General features: G+C 32.1%; 1 protein-coding gene across 1 annotated transcript in view; it reads left to right on the top strand.

Annotated features, from left to right (window-relative positions):
- The window catches only part of LOC126881232 (dynein axonemal light chain 1-like), a 36,241-nt gene extending 20,205 nt beyond the window's left edge, over positions 1–16,036 (top strand). Inside the window, exon 3 of the mRNA XM_050645377.1 lies at positions 15,817–16,036. Coding sequence (XP_050501334.1) covers positions 15,817–15,983 — 167 coding nt within the window. The 3' untranslated portion in view covers positions 15,984–16,036. The remainder of the gene's footprint in view (positions 1–15,816) is intronic.
- The last annotated feature ends 8,205 nt before the right edge of the window (positions 16,037–24,241 follow it).

The following is a 24,241-nucleotide window of genomic DNA, read 5'->3' as shown; positions in this document are numbered from 1 at the left end:
TATTGTTGCTGAAGATGAAACGGAGATTTATAAAAAAATAAAAAATTTCTACGATTAACTGAAGCCGAGATAATTTTTGGGTTTGAAATAAGGGAGCAAATTTCGTTATAAACATTTAGAGCTGAAGCGGCCCTGTATATCCTATGAGTTTCTAACTTACAGATTATTGTTGCTAAAGACGAAACCAAGATTTATAAAAAAATTTAAATTTTCTACAACCAACTGAAGCCGAGATAATTGTTTTTCTTTCTTAAATCATAGTGCCTTTATTTATAACAATTAAGAAATTATTTTACAGTCATTGACTAAAGAAAGACTTACATTATCTTAAAATAAAAATTATTATAAAATATAATTACATTTAATTATTAAAAATTATATTTTAATTCGGTGCTTTTGCAAGCGGCCGAATTTTGCAAATCGCCCGGCTCGCTTCATATCCGCGCGTTCGGAAAATTTTTACGTAACTTGTATTAAATTTTGAAAGAAAACAATTTAATAATATTACCATTATAATATACAGTCTATTTACCACTGTATTTGTTTTTCTTGATAAACGAACGTTTATATGTGAAATGCAAAAAGAATAGTCACTGCAAGAAGAAAAAGCTTTATATTGTATATTATAGTAAGAAGTAACATTATTATTATTATTAATTATATTTATATAACAATGAAAAAATTAAAAATATAGTTATATATTTCATATATGTGTATCATTTTTGTAATATTATTTCTTCAGAAATGAAATTTCACATATAAAAGTTTATCAAGAAAAACAAATACAGTGGTAAATAGACTGTATATTATAATTACGCCAGGGCAGATAAATAAAAATGAGCGATTTCAGGGTAAAAATCAATACAGGTATTTGAAGGTGCTAAATCGTAGGGGGGACATAGTTAATTAAAAATACATACAGAGGTACTCGCAAATCAACCTCAGTTTTTTATAAACAAAGGCTAAAGTCAGAAAATATTGTTTTTTGCCTGTAGCATTTTTTGTATCATGTTTACAGCAAAAGTTGTATTATGAAAATTGTGTATCATAAAAAAACGATTAATTTGAATTTTGATTAGTTAAAATTGTTAAATAATTAACCGAGATAATTGCAAAAAACCACATTTTTTGCCATATTTTGTAAATGTTAATAACTTTTACTAAATATGCCCTAAGGAACATATTGTACCTTAATTATGAGGATATTATGTGTCTTTATTAGAGTGCAAAGTATCACGAAGATCGTTTTGTTAGTTTACGAGTTACGTTAATTGTTTATCCAAAACATTGAATGTTTAAACATCTATTGTTGCCCAAGGAGTATTTTCAGAGCTTTTTAGCAAAGTGAAATGAGTTTTTAAAGACTCATACTACTAAGAAATTAAAAAAAAATGACACATTTATTATTTAAATGTTCTTAAACAAGTCGTTTAATAAATAGCGAGTTTTTTCCTTATAAACATTTAGAATAACTTTGTTATTTTTCACGACAAATAATTATAATTAGTTGAATCAGAAAAGTGGAAAAAAACACACATTAAAAACTAAAAATTAACTTTCTATGACCAATAATACCCAAGTTATACTTTTTTTTTTGAAAAATCATATCTGTATTGTTTATAAATATTAAGAGTCGAAATTTGCAAAAAATCATAATAGACATCTATATTTTACATTGCAATTAATAACTACAGTATATCTTCTATTTAAAATTAGTAATAACCCTTTAAAATGAAGGTACTCGAGCTGACTTAACTGGGACCGTGTGATGGGGGAAGGATCTCTGAGTCCGCTTTCGCGCTTCGAGTTTTACAATAACTCCGCTTCCAGAGAACGTAGAGCCTTCATTTTTTTTAAATTGGGATAACTGGACGAAATAATAACGACTAGCTAATTTCCATTCACCGGAAAAATCGGGAAATTCTGGAAAATGGACTTTTTTATTCAACATTCATTTACAACGTTAACACTAATATATTTTGATAAATATTTTCATAAAATATTATAAATTTGTGAATAAATATTAAAAGATAATTATAGTATGTATACAGGGTTGTTCATTTTATTCGTCTCGGTGTCTGTACGGAAAACGAATTGATTTAAAAAAAATTCTTCATAGAAATGTACAGGGCCATTAACACTACAATTTAAAAATAATATGAATTATACAGGGTTCTTCAAAAAAGAGTGGTATATCAAAGACATATTTTTTATGGAACACCCTACACCTGATGAAATTTTTGAATTTGCCCTTAAACAATAAGCTAGACTATACCTAAGTACAGGGTGTTTTGATTTATTTCAATTTAAAAAAAATGTAATGTTTTAGAAAAAAAAATAAACAGGTATTTACGAATCTAAGAATCGGTGACAAAGTTTTTTTTGGATCTTCATAATAGACTATTTAGCATATTTAAGCAGATTTTTATTGTAACAAAATTTATAATTACATGATCGTACAATTTCAGGTTTAAAAATTAATTGAAAACAAAAACGTTCTCAAATTGAAAAAAAAAATGTATAGATTATAATTATTGATCTTCGTTAATTCTACACAGTTTTTGTACAGGTTCATCAATTTCTTCCACATTATCCATAATTTCTTAAAATAAATCAATTGTACCGAGCTTTGCATAAATTGCAAAGATGATACTGACGAAAAAAGATGCTACAACTTTTTGACAGTTATTATAGATGACAAAAGTGAAGTTGAAGAAGATTTGTTTAACAAAATTAGGGATAATGTTTAAGAAATTAATAAATCTGTACATAAACTGTGTAGAATTAACGAAGATCAATAATTATAATCTATACATATACATTTTTTCTTAATTTGTTTTTGTTTCCAATTAGTTTTTAAATCTAAAAATGTACGATTAATGGCCGGTTTCACCAACGACGAATAGTAGTTTATTCTATGATTAAAGTTATTCGACCTATAAACTGACATATCTCCATTTTACTAACGTCAAATAAGACTTATTTTATTTATTTATCAAAGAAATACTTACTCTTTGAGTAAATTGGCAAGTTAATCTGACTGTAAATATTTAGAAGAAAGTAAATTCGCCAGTTTCACTTTAAATTATTAAAATTATATTGAAACAAAATATAAACTTAAACATCTAATACATTTTATTCCACGAATAGCATTCATTGATTTATTTGTTGTTGGTGAAACTGGACCTAAGTAATTATAAATTTTGTTACAATAAACATCTGTTTAAATATGCTAAATAGTCTATTATGAAGATCCAAGAAAAAATTGTCACCGATTCTTAGATTCGTAAATATTTATTTTTTTCTAAAATTTTACATTTTTCTAAAAATTTAAATAAATTAAAACACCATGTACTTAGGTATAGTCTAGCTAGCAGCTAGCATATTGTTTCAAATTGAGCAATTCAAAAATTTCATCAGGTGTAGGGTGTTCCATAAAAAATATATCTTTGAATATATCTTTGACATACCACTCTTTTTTGAAGCACCCTGTGTAATTCATATTATTTTAAGATTGTAGTGTTAATGGCTTTGTATATTTCTATGAAGAATTTTTTTTAAATAAAGTCGTTTTCCGTACAGTCACTGAGACGAATAAAATGAACAACCCTGTATATAAATAAATAAATATATATATATATATATATATATATATATATATATATATATATATATATATATACTATAATTATATTTTAATATTTATTCACAAATTTATATTTTATGAAAATATTTATCAAAATATATTACTGTTAACGTTGTAAATAGAATGTTGAATAAAAAAATCCATTTTCCAGAATTTTCCGGTCAATGAAAATTAGGTAGTTGTTATTCTTTCGTCGAGTTACCCCAATTTAAAAAAAAATTGAAGGCTCCACGTTCTCTGGAAGCTGAGATATTATAAAAATTTTCAAGCGCTCCAAATTGAACTTTCTATAGCAAAATCTCGACTAGAGAAGCTGAACTCCGACATTCTTCCATATCACACGATCCCAGCTCAGTCAGCGTGAGTAACTTGACTTTACAGGGTTATTACTCGTTTTAAATAGAAGATATTTCGTACTTATCAATTGTCATATAAAATATAGATATTTATTACTATGCTGTAAAAATTTCAACTCTTAATATTTATAAACAATAGAGATGTGATTTTTCAAAAAAAAAAGTATAACTTGACTATTATTGGTCCTAGAAAGTAATTTTTTTCATTTTAATGTGCATTTTTTTACCAGATTTTTGACACAACCAATTATAATTATTTATCAGAAAAAATGGCAAAGATATTCTAATTGTTTATAAGGAAAAAACTTAACACTTTTTTATCGACTTGTTTAACAACATTTAAAAAACAAATATATTATTTTTTTTAACTTTCTTAGTACTTTGAGTCTTTAAGTAGTCATTGCACTTTACCAAAAAGCTCTGAAAACACTTCTTGGGCAACAATGATTGTTTAAACATTCGATGTCTGGGAAAAACATTTAACATAACTTGTAAACTAACAAACAGATCTTCTTGAGATTTTGTAAACTAATAAAGGCACTTAATTACCTCATGATCAAGGTACAATAAGTTCCTTAAGACCTATTTAGTAAAAGTTATTAACATTTCCAAAATAGTGCAAAGAACGTGGTTTTTTGTAATTAACTCGGTTAATTATTGATGGATTTTAACTTGTAAAAATTCAAATTAATCGTTTTTTCCTGATACACAACTTTCATAACACAACTTTTGCTGTAAATATAATACTAAAAATGCTATAGGCAAAAAACAATATTTTCTGACTTTGGCATTTTTTTATAAAAAAATGAGGTCGATTTACGAGTACCTCTGTATGTATTTTTAATTAACTATGTCCTCCCTACGATTTAGCACCTTCAAATACCTGTATTGATTTTTTTCCCGTTTTTATTTTTCTACCCTGGTCTAAATGGTTATATTATTAAATTGTTTTCTGTCAAAATTTAATACAAGTTACGTAAAAATTTTCCGACCGCGCGGATTTGAAGCGAGCCGGGCGATTTGCAAAATTCGGCCACTCGCAAAGCACCGATTTTAAAAATAATTTTTAATAATTAAATGTAATTATATTTTATAATAATTTTTATTTTAAGATAATCTAAGTCTTTCTTTAGTCAATGACTGTAAAATAATTTCTTAATTGTAATAAATAAAGGCACTCCGACTTAAGAAAAAAAAACAATTATCTCAGCTTCAGTTGGTTGTAGAAAATTTTTATTTTTTTATAAATCTTCGTTTTGCCTTCAGCAACAATAATCTGTAAGTTAGAAACTCATAGGATGTACAGGGCCGCTTCAGCTCTAAATGTTTATAACGAAATTTGCCCCCTTATTTTCAAATCCAAAAATTATCTCGGCTTCAGTTGGTCGTAGAAATTTTTAATTTTTTTATAAATCTTTGTTTCATCTTCAGCAACAATAATCTGTAAGTTAAAAACTCATAGGATGTACAGGGCCGCTTCAGCTCTAAATGTTTATAACGAAAATTGCCCCCTTATTTTCAAACCCAAAATTAGAGGTTTAAACATGTTTTACGCATTTATTTACATCAGAATATGAAAATATAGCTCTTTAGAAGGAGATTAGATGTTTCACCAACTCTCTATGATTTTTTTTCAAAAAGTTATAGCCTTCGACATTTGACCTCTTGGGATAAACAATTTATAATATCTAAGCAAAAAATTCGTTAATCTGGCTTTACAATTTTTTTTTATGTTGGGAATTGAAAGATCTTCATTTTAAAGCTTTAAAAAATAAAAAAAAATTATTTGTACAATAAATAATGCAATTGCAAAAAACGGCCATTTTGGACCTTTCGCACGCTGTTTTGCAATAACCAATTAACCAAATTAAACTTACCGTACCTCAAATTGTAGGTTTTTTAATTTACTACAACTTTCTATTTAAAAGTATTTCTCTAAAATCAATATCCTAAGCTGCAAAATTAAAAATCATTAAAAATTGCAAATTTAACAAATGAAAATCGCAATAGAAAAAAAAGCGCACAATATTTTTGGTTACATTTTAGTAGAAGTTATTCCTGGCATCGTCCTTTACAACACCTGATAGGTTTCAAAAATTCCTGAATTATATCCTGAAATCAACCTATTTTTCACCCACAAGCTGGGGTATTAATGCAATCCAATATTTCCGATAGTTCAGTTATGGGCGCGCTGTCATTCAACATGAAGCCATTCAGCCCTATTCTGTAACTTTTAACAAATCGAATAGAAATGACCAAGTCGAATCGTAATTACCCAAAATCGGAATGTTTGATATCTATCGCGTCATTTTTGTGTTTGGATCGGTATTCTGTAACTCATATCGTAATCGAAATCTCTGACTTCTATTTCACGCGGTTCTGAGGAGGTGGCAACCGCGCAGTAACCAGGGAAATTGTGTTCTGTGACCTATTTTGTTACTTGAAATATGACACCGTTGCCATTTCCTCAATGTTTTCATACTTTCTTCATACTATCCTCAAAGTTTTGAGAAGTAAATAAAATATTCGTGTAAATACTGGATGCAAAAAGCTCAAAAGAGGATAAATAGTTTTAAATTAAAGTTAATTAAAATTGATATAAAAAAGAAGATAAACTGATAAATAAAAAAGATAAGTGAAGATAAGAAGTATAAATGCTTTTAAATCAAAGATATTTAAATTGATGTTATTAATTCATTATTATTAATAAATTATTTAAAATTGATATTACTAATAATATGCAATCTTTAAGATTCGATTCCAGTTGAAATAACTGCTAAACAGCTTTTCCCAAAAATGGCATCTTTTCTATAATTTGTTCAGACTATGAGCGTTGACTGATAAATATACAAGTATACTGGTATAATATTTATTTATCAATTAACGCATAAGAAGTCTATCGTATGCTATTCTTGTGCATTATACCATTGATTGCAATTGTACAAGAAATATGCGAACAAAATATGGCAACAATGTGAATGGGAAACATTCAGTCATACGCCAAGTAGCAAATAAATAAGGTTAGGTCCAATAATTATTCATACTCGTACAACATGTCTAAATGAAATATATATAGTTCTCTAAACAAATAACACCACAGACTAAAAATTAAGCAGATAAAAAAAGGTACAAATACTATAAATAATTATAAATAAGTAGTATGTAATTAATTATTTTTATATATAAAATATAAACGTCAAAACAAAACAAAATGCGCTTGCGTCAACCACAATTCCGATAATCGAAATCTCATCTCGACAGGGTAAATAGGGCTTTTCATCGATTGTCATTTGTTTCGAGCTTCTGTCATGTGTCACATAATATTAATATATCTACGTCATACGTCTTCGGTTTGTATTATTGTAGATACCAATAAAGTATGTCGTAGATATATTAATATTATGTGACACATGACAGAAGCTCGAAACAAATGACTGTGAATGAAAAGCCCTATGCTGTCGAAGTGATTTCTATTCACATTACGATTGTAGAGATTCCGAAGTAGTTATGGAATACGGATTTGGACTATTTCTATTCGACTTGGTCACTTCTATTCGATTTTACTGACTTCTATCATCGAAATGAGTTACAGAATAGGCATGATTAACTCGTGTATGTGTAGGAGTGCATTTAAAAATGTTGTGGTCAAATGAAAATTTTAGGCGTCAGAAGTAAATTTGTTAACATTTCATCATATGGTAATATAGTCCACAAAACAAAGAGTGTTGCTATTCATGATTTAATATAATAATCCAAGATGGTTATGGGTTAAATGCCATATTTAAGTACAATGAAATCTACTGAACACCGCACTTAAGCTAACCACAAAAGTCCTAACCAACAAAATCGATAAACTAACAACTTTATCAGATGAACAACAAGGATTCAGATCCGGAAGGTCCTGCGTAGACGCCGTATTTGTACTGAGACAAATCAAAGAAAAGGCCATTGGGTACAATAAACCAGCATATCTATGTTTTATAGACCTGACAAAGGCTTTCGATCGCATCCAAGTAGAAGACGTCTTACATTTACTGTATAGAAGAAACATACTAATCAACATTATACAAACCATCGAAAACATCTACTTTCATAATCGAATACCGGCAAAGATAAATGGAAACTAACGCAGTTTATACCAGTACAAAGCGGAGTCAGACAAGGTAACTCGTTAAGCCCACTGCTCTTTAATATAATAATGGACGAAATAATAGAAGCACTACGTAAAAGTCATGGTTACAGAATGGGGAACAAAGAAATCCAAATATTATGTTATGCAGACGACACCGCATTAATCACCGAGACAGAAGACGATCTCCAAATATTAACACAGATCTTCAATACAACAGCCAAGAAATACAATATGATAATATCAGCAGAAAAAAACAAATGTATGACAACATCTAAATACCCACTACGATGTAAAATCCAAATTGATGGAAAAGTAATAAAGCAGGAAGCAAGGTTTAGATATCTGGGAATAGATATAACCAGTTACGGAGCTGTTGAAGAGGAAGTACGACAACAAAGCTTAAAAGCAAGTAAAGCGGCTGGATATTTTAACGGCACAATCTGGAAGAATAAGCACCTAAGACAAGACACAAAAGCAAGAATTTATAAAGCAGCAATTAGACCTATATTGATATACACGGCGGAGACAAGACCTGACACATCTAAAACGAGACGACTACTAGAAACAACAGAGATGAAAATACTCCGACGAATATCAGGGAAAAGACTGTTGGATAGGGAGAGAACCGAAAACATAAAAAGATCATGCAATGTAGAAGACATAAATGGATGGGTGACAAAACGGAAACAGGAGTGGAACGAACACATTAGTAGAATGGCAGAGGATAGGATAGTACGAATAGTACGAGACAAGTCACCAAATGGATGAAGAAGTATTGGCAGACCAAGAAAAAAATGGTGCGATAACTTAAAGCAGGATAATATTGAAGAAGAAACAGGCTTTAAAGCCTACATACAAGAAGGAAGACGAAGAAGTACAAGTATAGAATGCATTGTAAAAACTGACGACATAATTTTTTAGACGATAGTGTCGGTTGGGATATATTGGATTATATAGACAGGGGCAGATTGATACAGTGCATTAATCTGCCCCTCATGCCAAATTGTGGATTTTTCTACCCGATACAAGATGATATTAGCTCTACGTATACTTAAACGCGACATTGCAGCTAAACTGCCTATCCCGGGAGTACCAGAAGGCTGGCATCTAAACTTTCCTGTTTGGTTTATGAACTGTTTTATAAACTTTAAAAAAATATTATTATATCCGGGATATTCTAATAAGCGATCAATGGTGGCTAGTAAATATAAATGTTCCGAGTATACGTAATAATAGTGTTACAACCTAATTTGTACATACAGTCCGTCTAATTTACTTACCGCTGCACGTCATTATCTACGCCAGAGATCTAACTTGACATAGTTGCCAAAGTATAAAAAAATCCTGAATCCATTTTAAATCAAATAGATCACATAATTATTGTAAACGTGGATTATACAACAAAACAAATTAATATTCAATGTAAATAAATAAAAACTTAAGAAATAGAGAACAAGAATTAAGTTATAATCATTTAAGATTTGCAGTGCAAGCGTTTTTGCACTGCATTGTTAATAATTATTAAAAAACGGCTCCGAACTCTTGGGAGAAGCCGATAGGTTTCTTTGTATATGTCTACAATAACAACTAAAAAAGTTGTCAGATACCTCGATTATTTTAAGTCGTGATAAAATTAGGTGAAATTTATATTTTTATAGTAGAGGATCTTTTTATAGTAAAGTAAATAATAAAAACAGTAAATATAATAGAACAGATACTTATAGTAAAGAATATAAACAAATATGAAGTGTCATCACCGCAACTGTCAAATAAATGTTACCAATTTATTCTAAAATGTCACCTTCGTTCGATTACAGTTACAGTGTGTTCCGAACAAATGTGCTTCATAAAAACGCTTTATAATCCATTTATACAAATTAAATGAAACATATTATTGTGTATTTCTTTAGGTTAATATTAATAGAAATCTTCAAATATTATTTCTACGCGTATATAATAAAATATGTCTAGTGGCTGTAATTCCAGTGTAATCGGCAAAATGATTCTAAAAAGAACACACCTACCGCCAAATATTTCGTGTTGGTATCATGCGACATCACAGGCTATGACGCGGATGACGTGCAACGGTTAGTAAATTAGACGAAGTATACATGCGTATTGGAGACTATTAGGTACATATATATATAACATTAGGTATATGGTTTTCATGCTCGATTCATACATTTTCGACACTAAATAAGAGGCTGCAGTAGCTCGTCGTCAAAATAGAAAACGCGTTCCAAGATTGCGGCTTTAATTTTGAATATTTTGTCGAGATATTTGTCACACATATTCGTAATATAGTAAAGAATGGCAGTACAGAGCCCAATTTGAGAAATATATTAGTATGTGGAAATTACACTATAACTAAATGCAATATTAAAAAGAAAGACTATAACATTATTACCTACCAAGAACAAAAAAATACACTTCTTCTATGGATGCTATACAATGTGCCACTTCTCTCACTACTTACATACATTCAAAATGAAACTTTGCTTGTTTTTCCCATTCTCGTATTCCTAGGTCTTTCAAATCCTGATTAATACCATCAATCCATCTCTTTCTAGGCCTACCTCTCGGTCACTTCCCATTTAATTCTTTTCTAAGTACTTTTTTTTTGTATTTCTCTTATCATTCATCTTCTGTACGTGTCTTAACCAACTCAGTCGTTTACTTATGATAGTCGGTCTGTTAAACATTATATTTATTTCGTGGTTCATTCTTATACGTCATTCTCCTGTATAGGTCCATATATTTTCCTTAAGATTTTTTCTTTCCCATCTAAGAAGTTGTTCCTCTTGTTCCTAGTCAAGGTCCATGTTTCTGATGCATACATTACTACAGGTCTCATTACTGTTGTGTATATTTTAACTTTTGAATTAATAGATACTGATTTTGACTTTATGGTATTTTGTAGGCTATAGAAGCATTTTTGTTCCCAAGTGAAATTCTTGCTGCTACCTCATCACTATATTTATTTCCTTCTGTTATTGTTGATCCTAAATTATTGAAACGGTCTACTCTTTGAAATATTTGCCCGGTCAGAGATATGTTGCCTTTCGTTTGTACTTTTTCCCGAATTGTTATCATGTACTTTGTCTTTGAGACATTAACTTCTAGACTCTAGACCCATAGTCTGTGCCGCTTCTTTAAAATATGTATAAATTTTTTCTAGGTCTTTTAATGTCCAGCTGATTATATCTATATCATCTGCGTAGGCAACGATCTGATTGAGCTTTGTAAATATTGTACCATCACTATCTATAGGAGTTTTCCTGATTACTTGTTCCAACGCAAGGTTAAAAAGTGTTGTTGACAGTGCATCCCCTTGTGTTAGACCTTCATTAATGTTGAATTCATCGGACAGTTGATTTTGGATCCTTACTTTTGCTTTGGTGTTGGTTAGGAATAGTTTTACTAATCTGATTAGTTTTTTGGCACATTTAACTCTTGCATTGCGCTATAATTCCTTTCTAATTATTGAGTCATGCGCTTGTTTTATATCTACAAATAGATGATGTAGTTCGGTATTCCGATTTTAAATCTACAAATAGATGTAGTTCGGTATTTCGAACGTATTTAGAAAATACGTATTTAGTTAAAAATTTTGCCAACAATTATTATTCAGAAATCATTTGTGGCATTTTTCAATGTGTTTGTGTGTGTTTTATTCTTTCATTTTGTAATTTTTGGTATTGTTTTAATAAAAATTTTTGGAAAGTAGTAAGTTTAAAATTGTTTAATATTTAAATAAAATATAAATAAACTATTTAAAGTATATTAATTTCGTTGAAATAATTAATAGCAGTATAACTTCTTTTGCGTAGGGGAAGGACGGGGAAGATGACGCAGCGTCTAAGATGACGCACCTCTGTATTTTATCAAGTATTTCACTAAATTCAATTTTTATACCCGTGGCGCCCTCCTTTAGAAACTACTATTACTTTAAAACTTCATCGGTCAGCTTTCGTACTGTTTAGTATCTGTGAGGCAGAGTAACGCGATACACGTTGATTTCTTGTTATTTTTGACACTGCGAATATTAATGGTAAGTTGTTTAAAAATGGTTCCATTGGATTTTCTTCATATTCATGGGAGTAGGTGATATTTATTTTCAGTTAGCGAGGATTTATCTGTTAAATATTTGATGATGGATAATTTTGATAACCATTTTTTGTAGGTTATGCTGAACAGGATAAGTTGACGCAGACTGCGTCATCTTTGCTGTTATAGTGCGTCATCTTTGCCTTTTCAGTTCATTACCTTAAATAACAATGGAGTATAGAATATTTATTATTTAGTGTCTATTTTGCATTTTGAGGCATCTTTTTCTTTTTTAGAAATGGGAAAATATATACGAAAAACACAGAGAGGATCATTTTCTGCAGCAGCTCTTAATGCAGCATTGAATGCAATTTGTAGAGATGGTCGTAAAATTCGGGAAGTGGCAAGGGCATTTTCAATACCAGAAGCTACATTGAGGAGAAAACTTAAGGTTAAAAATTTATTAAAGGAAGTCAAATCAGAGTCTCTTGGTAGAGCCCCATTGTTTTCGGCACATCATGAAAAGGAGATACTAGATCATGTTCTCAAGCTGGCCAATTTATTTTTTGGTATCACTTGCATAGAGCTGAGAACCATGGCATTTGCTTATGCAGAATGCAATGAAATTAAACACAATTTTAATAAGAATAAACAAATGGCTGGAAAAGACTGGTATCTAGGATTTATAAAACGAAATCCTCAAATTTCCTTGAGAAAGCCAGAAGCTACAAGCATTAATAGAATAACAGCCTTCAATAAAATAGAAGTAGACCGCTTTTTTAAAAATTTGGAAACAGTGCAAGAAAAATATAAATTTCTGCCAGATCGCATTTACAATATTGATGAAACCGGTATATCTACGGTTCCTAAAGAATCATGTAAAAGACTTGGACCCAAAGGAGTAAAGCAGTTTGGAATCATTTCTTCGTGGGAACGAGGGAAGAATATCACGGTAATAATGGCGTTCAGTGCCTCCGGTAACTACATACCTCCATTATTTATATTTCCCAGGAAGAGGATGAGCCCACAGCTTCAGAAAAATGGACCAAGCGGTGCGATTTACAACTGCACGGATAATGGATGGAATAATACGTCTATGTTTTTATTATGGCTGAAGCATTTCCAAAAAAAAGTCCTGTCTAGTCCAGATAATCCCGTGCTGTTAGTATTAGATAATCACTCGAGCCATATTTCACTGGATATTTATAATTACTGCAAAGAGAATGGGATTATAATGGTTAGTATTCCACCCCACACATCCCACAAATTACAACCTCTTGATGTGTCATTTTTTTCTGCATTAAAATATGCGTATGGTCGCCATTGCAATTCCTTTCTAAAATCTAAGATCAGCAACTCAGAGTTTGAAGATAAAATTACTCCATATGATGTCGCCGAGATTTTTAAGTTAGCATATGATCAGGTGGCAAATATTGATAAGGCCGTTTCTGGTTTCGGAACGTGCGGAATTTTTCCGTTAAACTCTGATAAGTTCACAGAAGATGACTTTTTTCCTGCTGATAATTTAAACAATGATAGCTTGGATAGAGATGTTTCTCCTGAACCTGCACCTCAGGGAACACCTCCACTAATAACAACACCATCTATAAGAGAACCAGAATTACCACGTCCATCAACCAGCCGACAGTCTCCTGAAAGTCGTCACACAACCCCCACAAAACAAAATGAAATAACCAAACGTCCACATATTTCTCTTTCACTTATTTCTCCAGTTCCTTTGCCCAATAAAAAAATTAAAAGAAAATATGGACGACAAAAGCAACATTCTGAAATTCTAACAAGCACCCCTTTAAAAGAATTCTTAGAAGAAAAAGAGAATAAAAAAAAAAGAAAAACTGGCGAAGTCGGAAGAAGGAAAGAAAAAAGTAACCAAACAAGTATTGGTTAATGATGCAGGATTAAAACTAAATAAAAATAAAGGGAAAGCCAAAGTACAAAAAATAATCAAACAAAAAATAAACAAAAAAATCTTGGAGGATAGCGATACTGAAGAAAGCGATTTTGATGAAGAAGGTCTTTGCAATGACGATGAGTTGGATGACATAATCAACGAGGGAGGTGAATCTGCATATTATGTGGAGACTTCGGCAAAAAGACGGAAACATGGTTCAGATGCACAAGTTGTGGACAATGGGTCCATAAAGAATGCAGTGGAGCCAAAAGTCCCGAAAACTACATTTGTGACTTTTGTTAATATGTAAAAAAGCTTTGTTTACATTTTCTTACTTTCAGTATTAAAAAATAAATTTTCTTTTCATATCACTTGCGCTTTTAATATAGATACCTACATGCGCCATCTTCACCATCACTGTGCGTCATCTTTCCCTCGGTGGAAGGTAAGATGGCGCAAAAGCGTTTTTTTTTTAAAGCCGCATAAAAAATACTTCCTTTTATTGAATTTAAAAATAATCCTAGAAATTGGTTATAGAAATGTCCAAATTACAGGCTCGTAGCATTCAAAGTTAGCTTAAATATTTTTTACCCTTAAATAAAATGTATTTTGCTTAGGTGCGTCATCTTCGACGTCCTTCCCCTACAAAGTACACACACATTCTTTTTTATCTCTAACAAGAAATCGAACATATTATAACTAAATAACTGATTAAGCAACATAGAGAAATAGTTACATATTGTCATTTTGACAAACCTGCGTCAGATTTCTAAGTGTACACAATTCTCTTATCTGTTCTGTTATCTGTATAGATATCTGTTCAGTGCAGTAGTGTATTATTTTGAGAATTCGTTAGCGTTGATCCATAGAGAAGTAGCGTTTATTTCATAATTAATTATATTTTTGTGTAATAGAACTAAGTTGTTGGACTATTTGAAATAATAGATTATTGTTAATTATTGTGAGTTTTGCTTATAGGTAAGTATATTTACGTAAAAATATTTCGAATTCTAATGAATTATATAATAACAATTATTATAAAGTTTATAATATTATATTATATTTATAATAACAATTATTACATACAATTACCTATTATTTTTCAAGACAAAATAAGTAACTCTTTTATATGTATTTTAATAAGAAAATATTTATACATCTATATATTGCATACATTTCCTGTATGTAATGTATGCATCCACATTATATGTATAATGTAATTTGGTTTTTAATAAATAAGTACCTAATAGTTACACTACTGTATCTATTATTGACATAAAAAGACCTAAAACCATATACGTATACATGATAACATAGTATGTATTATCATTACGTATTTTCGGTATATACATTTATTTCGGCTAGCCACCAACGATCGGTTATTAGAATATCCCGGTTATAAGAATATTTTTGCTTGGCACGAAGGCTATTCCAATAAGCGGGTTCTATTGTAATTTGAAACACCCACGTAACTATAATTTGTCAATTTAGTTCCCATTCCAATCAAGAGATGGCGTTAATTCGATCCGAAAGAGTATCTAGTCTAGAGTATTTGTATGGTTTGTGGTCCAACAAGTGAAAGGTCCAGGACTGCATTAGGTCAATGACCCATGCGTCTAGTAGCGTAGGGGTTACTGTACACCAGAAAATAAAATTCCTAATAATGATTAATCAGTTTTAAAGACAATTATTTCCCTGCTTCAATATTTTTAAATGTTTTTAGGAGAATTCACAAAATTATCTGAGCTACCCTCTCTAGAAGATTTACTCTTTGTTGGCAATCCTCTTCATGAAAGTACCGAAGAAGCAGTATTTAGAGCTGAAGCTGCAAAAAGATTGCCAAATCTGAAAAAATTAGATGGTGAACCGATACTCAGAGATGAAGAATAGTTGCTAATAATATTATTGTTATATTATTTTTAATCATAAACTCTTATAATAAACATTGTTATTTATTTAACAGATAACTAAGCTGCTGGACAAAATAATATTCACCGATGAATTTTTTGCAATTATCTGTAAAATTAAAATCAGAACGTAATACTAAAAATCTTCTCTACTTGACTCTCTTGTATTATCATCTAGGCTTCAAATAAAACAGGTGACTTGTTAAGCTGTTTCAATTTTTCCTCAAAAACATTATATAGTGTTTAAATTGTTTCTAGAATATTTCCATATTGTATTCGCGGTGTGCAAGTACTTGGAGGGATACGAGAAACGATTGTGCGCAAATAGCGGAGAAATATTGCAAATTTCTTAAATAATTCATATTGTCAATTGAAATTGTCAAATTGACGTATATTTCATACCTACTGTCATTGAAGAAGAAAAATTATATATTGCTCCACAATATTGATATGATATGCAATTATTATATAAAGGTAAATTTAATTAATTGTATTTTGCTTGTAGTAGTGCATTTTAATAACTAATTTTATTTACTTACTACATACAATTGTTTACGTTTTAATAACATAACCTGAATCTTATTTTTTCTTCTTGTTATTTTTTTGGACTATGGCCTGGACAATTATCTAGTAACCAGGACTAATATAATTAAAAGTGCGGAAAATGTTGCTGAGCGTAGAAACCAGGTGTCGCTTTGCCGAACTTGCACGGTCCCAATACGGCTTTTCATTCACGCAGTCATTTGTTTCGAGCTTTTGTCATGTGTCACATATCTACGTCATACCTTATTGGTATATACAATGATAAAAACCAAAGACGTATGACGTAGATATATTAATATTAAGTGACACATGACAGAAGCTCGAAACAAATGACAATCGATGAAAAGCCCTATACCAGGCACGCTATATTTGATTTAGATCTGGACTACCTACCAGCCAAATCACCGTTCTGATATCAATCTCATTCAAACGCGCCCTCTTTCACATTCTGTGAAAAAGTTCGTGATTATAAAATGCTATTAAGAGGCTACATCAGCGCGCGGAAAACGTGTTCCAAGATTGCAGCTTTTTTGGCCTTTGGGCTTAAGTGCCCATTCGGCCAGTAGCAAATGTGCAACCTATTCTAACTAAACTAACTACACTATTATTCTGGAAATTAAATGGAGAGAAGAACTAGGATTACTTTTCGCACCTAGGGGTCATTCAAGGTGACTCACGGACAGAAAGGGTCATCATCATCAGGGCTTTTCATTCCAGGTGGAATGTTTGCCGCTCTTACTTAGAGCTCTCAGATTCGCTTATTGCGGTGAATCACTCCGCATTTCACTTGTATGTTGTCAAAGTTTGTTATATCACTTGGCTTTCGTTACTATTTTCTTCCACTCATTTCGATATGTGCATAGTTCCCTCCAGTTTCTCACTTCCAGAATTTTGATATCTCTCATGACCTGGTCCTCCCATCTCTCTCTGGGTCTTCCTCTTGGTCTTTCAGTTGCCGGTTTCCATTTGGTGATCTTCTTAATCAGTCGGTCGTTTTTCCTTCTTTCTAGGTGTCCCAGCCATCTCAGCCTCTGTGCTTTAATAAATCTAACTATATCTTCTCCCTTCATTATGTCTCTTAGTTCATGGTTCATTCTTCTTCTTATTTCTCCGTTGTCCATTCTTATCGGGCCCATAATGCGTCTGAGGATTTTCCTTTCGAATATCCTCAATTTTTCTTCATCTTTTTCCGTGAGGCACATTGTCTCAGCTGCGTACGTAACTACTGGTCTGATTGCAACTCTGTATATTTTCAGTTTTGTATTGCTGGATAAGTTCTTGTCCTTCATAAGCCTATGATATCTCCAGTATGTTTTGTTGCCTGTTAGTATTCGTTCCGTTACTTCTTCACTTCTCTTGTTTTGGCCATTCACTATTACTCCCAAATATTTAAATTGTTGGACTCTTTCAAAAGTGTAGTTTTCTATTTTGATTTCTCTCATCCTGTTATCTTCTCTTCTAGAGCAGAGTAGATATTTTGTTTTTCCTTCGTTAATTTCTATACCTCTTTTCCGTGCTTCTTTTGCCAGGATTGTTACTGCTTCTTTTAATCTTTCCTTGTCTCTTCCCATAAGAACTAAATCATCTGCATATGCAACTATTTGTGTTGAGGAGTGGGCTATAGTTCCTTTAATTTTGCTGGCCTTGACTGTTCCTTCTAGTGCTATGTTGAATAATGTGGTTGACAGGGAGTCGCCTTGTCGCACTCCTGTTTCTATTGCAATTGATTTTGTGCTACCTTCTTCTGTTGTTACTTTGGCTCGAGCTCCATCCATGGTCATTTTTGTTAATCTGATTAATTTTGCTGGTATATCTTGATTTTTCATTTCAATAAATAATTTGTTTCTTCCAATACAGTCAAAGGCTTGTCTGAAGTCTACGAAGAGGATGTGGAGTTCTATGTTGTGTTCGTGGCATTTTTCGATTGTTTGTGTAACTATGTGGATCGCATCTGTAGTGGATCTGCCTTCTCTGAATCCTTGCTGGTAGTCCCCAATTTTTTTCTCTGTGAATTGTTTAAGTTGTTGTTTGATGAAGGCTGTTAGAATTTTATATGTTGTACTCAGTAGAGATATTCCTCTATAGTTGTTACAGTTTGTTATTTCTCCTTTCTTAAATATTGGTATAATTCTGCCTTCTTTCCAATCCTCGGGCATTTCTTCTGCTTCCCATATTCTAACTATTAGGTTATAGATGCTTGTTAATAACTTTTCCCCTCCGTTTTTAATTAGTTCATTGGGAATTTCATCTGGGCCTGGTGTTCTTTTCTGTTTCATTTTTTGAATGATGGCTAAATATTCATCATGTGTTGGCATCCCTATTTCATTATCTCTAATGTCTTCCATTGCGCCTACCTCCTCTTCCGGGCTTTCTTTGCATCTATATAGTTCTGTGAAGTGTGTTTCCCATGATCTATTGTCAATTTTAACTACTGGTCTGCCTTTTCTTTGTTGAGCTTTTAGGTATCCAAATAGTTTGGCGCTGTCTTTACTATTCATTTCTAGTTCCTTTAACAGCTCTTCGATTTATAGTTTTTTTTTGTTCTTGCAACAATTATCGGCTGCTTTCTTTTTTTCTTTATATTCGTTTCGATGATGCACTTCTTTAGTTGATATCCATTTATCTCTTGCTTGGTTTTTCTGTTTGATTTTGTTTTCGCATTTTGCATCAAACCACTCTTTCCTTCTTTTTATTTCCCTCTGTCCTAGCACCTCTTCAGCTGAATTCAAAATGGATTCTTTTATATTTTTTCATATGTCCCCTGTGTTATTTGCTTGTGTAAGGTTTTCCTTTAGGGTTGTCTCATATTGTTCTCTTAGTTCCTGTACTTTTAACTTCTCCAGATTCCATCTTCTTTTGTTTTGTCTTGTTCTCTCTGCTTTAATTATCTTCATTTTGATTTCTCCTATTACTAGAAAATGGTCTGTGTCCGCGTTTGCTCCTCTATATGATCTGACATCGTGCATTATTGCTTTCCATTTTTTGGATATTAGTATGTGATCTATCTGATTGCCATCTGTTGTGCCAGGTATCAACCATGTTACTTTATGCTCTCTTCTGTGCATGAAGTTTGTACTTATAATGTAACTGTTTGTTATTGCTGCTAGTTGGCATAATTTTCTTCCGTTATCGTTTGTCTCGTCATGAATAGTTTCTTTCCCTGCTACTTCCTTATACTGGTTTTCTTTGCTTACTTTTGCATTGAAGTCACCAGCCATTAGTACTATATCATTTCTGGGTAATCTTTCATATAATTCTTCCAGTTGTTCATACAATTCAATTTTATCATTTTCTGGTGCATTTTCTGTGGGTGCATATATGTTTATGATTGTCATATTGGCTTGTTTGTTTTCTACTTTTATAAACGACATTCGTCCATTTATCGCTTTAAATTCTATAACTTTGTCCCTAATCTTACTGTTAACCATGAATGCTGTACCGTTTTTTCCTTGCTTGTTTTCTCCCGAGTAGTATATTGTGTAGTTTTTCTTTTTGATATTTCCTTCTCTCTTCCATCGTACTTCTTGTAGTGCTAGTATGTCTATTCTGTATCTTTGCATTTCTCTTGCTACCTTTTTCATTTTTCCTGGTCTCAATAATGTTTGAACGTTCCAGGTTCCTACTTTTACTCTATTTTTCTTCTTGGTTTTTCTTTTTCTATCTCTTTTTCTTATGTTTGATTCGTTGTTCTTTTTCCGTGCTAGTTTCGTTTTCAGGTTTTCATTCATTTTCTTTACAGTCTCTTTACATTCCATAAATGCGTTTTCCATATTCGTTTGCCGGTATGTTTTAGTGATACTAGTCGTTTGTTCTTTACTATGTGCTACTTTTACATACAATCTGTTTTTGGCTTTGTGCCGGAATTATGTGCAGTCTTGGTTATTTTCGCCATATTTTCTGATTCATTTTCGTCATCTCCTGGTGATCTTTCCGTATATGTTCTTCCTCTGGGTTTTCCTTGAGGTGTTTTAGTATTCATCATTTCACTTTGTGTCCTCTTGTATCCTAAGCTTTCCACAGTATATGTTTTGTCGTTTATTTTTAGCTTATTATAATTTAGCGATGCCTTCTGACCCCTTTCTCTTGCTTCCTTTAAGTGTTGTTTCAGTATTTTTCTCTGGTCTTGTATCTCCTTGGAATAATCTTCACTTAGGTAAATGTCTGTTCCTTTTAGTCTTTTCGATTGGTTCAATATTTCAGTTCTTTTGGAACCGCTTTTAAGTTCCAGTAGTATAGGTCTCGGTAACTGTCTTAGGGGATCTCTTTGTATACCTACGCGTTTTATGTCTATTATGTCTGTGTGTTCATTTAGTGGAACTTGGATTTTAATTGCCATATTTTGTATACTTTTTATCATATCATTTTCTTGTTCACCTTCTTTCTCTGTTATACCGTATACTATAATATTTTTCTTTCTTACCTCTCTTTCTAGATCTTCTATTCTTTTTTCGTGTACTTTATTTTCTGATTTTAATGCTATATTTTCAGCTTTTAATTCTGCGATTTCCAGTTTCATGAGCTGTAAATCATTTTGCACTTCATTTAGTTTTTGTTCTATTCTTATGCCTCTATTATCCATACAATCTAATTTTTCACTCATCTTTTTCATCATTTCCTCCATCTTTTTTTCGACTATGGATTATTTTTCTAAATCTCTAGGCTAGCGTTAGAATCTTTCTCACTTCGACGGTTAGTAAGATTTTGCTTTTATCCAATCTCAGAGATTAGAATTTTACTATTTTGTTACGTAGCGTAAAATGAGCCACACCCGTTTCAACCACGCGGAGGTGTGTCCACTTATCCACGCACCAAAAATATTCTTATTTTTCGAAAGTATTCTTATTTTTATTTACTGTAGATTGTTCTTTTTATTTTAAATCCGGCAACACTGCTTAAAATTCAAGCAGAACTTCACCTCTGGTATACTGGTTTTCTTATCTGCTTGACCGCTTAGCTTTTTGTAGTGTTCCAATGTTTATTATTTATCACCCACAATCGTTATCTTATAAAAAAACGCTGTTCTGTTTATGTTTGTCTATTTCCACTTTTTTTGTCCCAATAGAACGTCTTCACTTTTATAATTTACGTTTCGCACTTGCTTTGTATTTAAATTTCACTACACCACGCGATATTCGGGGAAAATGCAGGAGTAAATTTAAACACTTTATTTGCGTTCCAATGCCACGTTGCCAAGTCAGACAGAAAGGGTAGACCAAGGAAAATATAGGTAAATAGGTAATATATTTGGCGATATAACAGAGGGAACGAGCTTAACACCTACACTAAAGTTTTAAGTTACACATTTTAATAAACTTAAGAATAATTTTGTATACCTGATACATATTTAATGATAGTAAATGGAGTAGATTGAAAGGGGGGTATAAGTTTTGCAATAATAAACTATTAATAAATTCCTGTCTTTGTATTTCAAATTTACTGCAAGCATAAAAAATAAGATCTAAGTCGCTCACCACATTGCAGGTTTCACAAAGTTCGGTACTGATTGCAGCTTTAATTTTGAATATTTTGTTGAGTTATTTAGCACACATATAAGTAATATGGTAAAGAATGGAGGTACAGAGCCCACTTTGAGAAATATGTTAGTATGTGGAAATTACTCTATAATTAAATAAAAGATTACAAAAACGAGTGTGTACCGCCATTAAGAACAAAAAAATACACTTTCTGCAAATAAACTTTTTTATCCCATGCCTAGATCTTTGTGTCACATTGTGTTTTATTCGTTCTCTGGATTAACTCTTTAACTCTTTATTAACTCTATTAACTCTTTATAGAAGTTAAGACTAATTTTAATAGTTTTATTTTAATTAAAATACAAATGTATTGTTACAAACTTATCCGTCATTCAAAACTAATAACATCTTATAAAAGTCAATAGTCAAAGGGAACTCTTCTTTTTTATAATCTTGTTTAAGGTAGGTAATACAACATCCCCCCTCAAGATGATAAATCTTCAACATAACTACTGACTAATCTTCACGATAGCGTAAAGGTCTGACAACCGCTCTCCCAGAGCGCGTTGTATTCTTACTCTGCTCAATATTAAATGGTCCATCAGTTTTCGTTGGCGTTGGAAGTCGTACAGGCGTTTTGGGTTGAGTTGGGTGACTTTCCACTTCCTGACTACCTTTCTCAATGTTTGTTGGTCTTTGAGATGTTAGTTGTTGAGTAGTCGGTGTAGTTTCTGGAGTCGAATTTGTTTGTTGAATCCCTGGCAGTTGTTTCAATACTCCATCGGGGATACTGCTTAGATATGGAGCAGGGATCAGATGAAAACGGTTTCTCCTTATGGTGCTTATGGCGGTCTTAACTATGTATGATCTTGGATTAACTTCGTTAATGATTTCACCATGTCGTTTCAGGTCTGTGATCCATACAAAATCACCAATTTGAAGTCGACTCAAATTCTTCGGTCCATGTTTTCCATCATATAATTTTTTATATTTCGAGCGGTACTTCCTCTCCGCGCTTACTAGCTTTTTTGATGATTTAAATTCAGCTAATGCGATTGATGGTAGATTATCTCTCAATTTTCTTCCAAACATCATTTCGGATGGACTGAATCCGTTCTCTAGTGGTGTGTTTCGATAGGGCAGAAGTGCCATCTCTATGTTGTTCTTATTCTTCTTTATTAAGGTTTTTGCGACTTTTACAGCAGCTTCTGCTGCGCCATTTGCTTGGTGGAATTGTGGGCTACTTCTCGATGTAGAGAACGCCCATTCTCTTGCGAACTGTTGGAACTCTGATGTTTCAACAGCATGAAATTGTGTTCCAGTGTCGGAACAAACCAACTGTGGTATACCATATCTTGCAAATATTGTTTTGCAGATGTTTATTACTTCCTGTGATCTCATGTTCTGAACAGGAAGTACTTCAAAAAATCTGGAATAGTTATCAGTTACGACGATATACCATTTTCCTTCAGTTTTAAAAAGGTCCATTGATATCACTTGCCATGGATAATCTGGAAATTTAGCTAGCAATAAAGGTTCATGATGGTTTGTCGAGTTTTGAATACAGATAGGACAAGATCTTACTTTGGCTTCTATCTCTTGAGAAATTCCTGGCCACCACATCGTTCCCAGAGCACGACGACGAGTTTTAGTTATTCCAAAGTGGCCAGCGTGCAATTTTTCCAACATCATTGCCCTGAGCTCACATGGAATGATCATACGGTTTCCTCTAAGAAGGATACCATCCACAACTGATAGTTCATGACGTACTGGGTAGTATGGTTTAACATCACCTGATAATGCAGACTTGTGAGGCCAGTCTCCCATTATGTAGTTCTTCAGTTGATTACAGGTTTGATCATTGCTTTGTGAGTTAGCAACTCGTGTTACATTCTCGTCAGATGTGTGAATACCTGCAAGAGTGACTCCATGAATGAAGGCATCGATTTCTTCTTCTAATTCTTTGTCATCTTCTGAAGGTATGGGTTTACGAGATAAAGTATCAGCAATATATAAATTTTTCCCTGGGGTATATACAATATTGTAGTCATAACGCATCATGCGCATTCTAAACCTTTGAAGTCTTGGGGACAGATCATCGAGATGCTTAGTTTTAAATATTTTATATTTGTATAAGTGGCTTGTGATCGGTCTCTATGGTATATTGTTTTCCTATCAGAAAACTCTTTAGTCGATCGCTTGCCCAGGTCAGAGCTAGTGCTTC

This window comes from Diabrotica virgifera, chromosome 3, assembly GCF_917563875.1.
Source record: "Diabrotica virgifera virgifera chromosome 3, PGI_DIABVI_V3a".
NCBI lineage: Eukaryota > Metazoa > Arthropoda > Insecta > Coleoptera > Chrysomelidae > Diabrotica > Diabrotica virgifera.
Note: the sequence above shows the minus strand (reverse complement) of the source record. Positions and strands in the feature narration are given on the sequence as shown.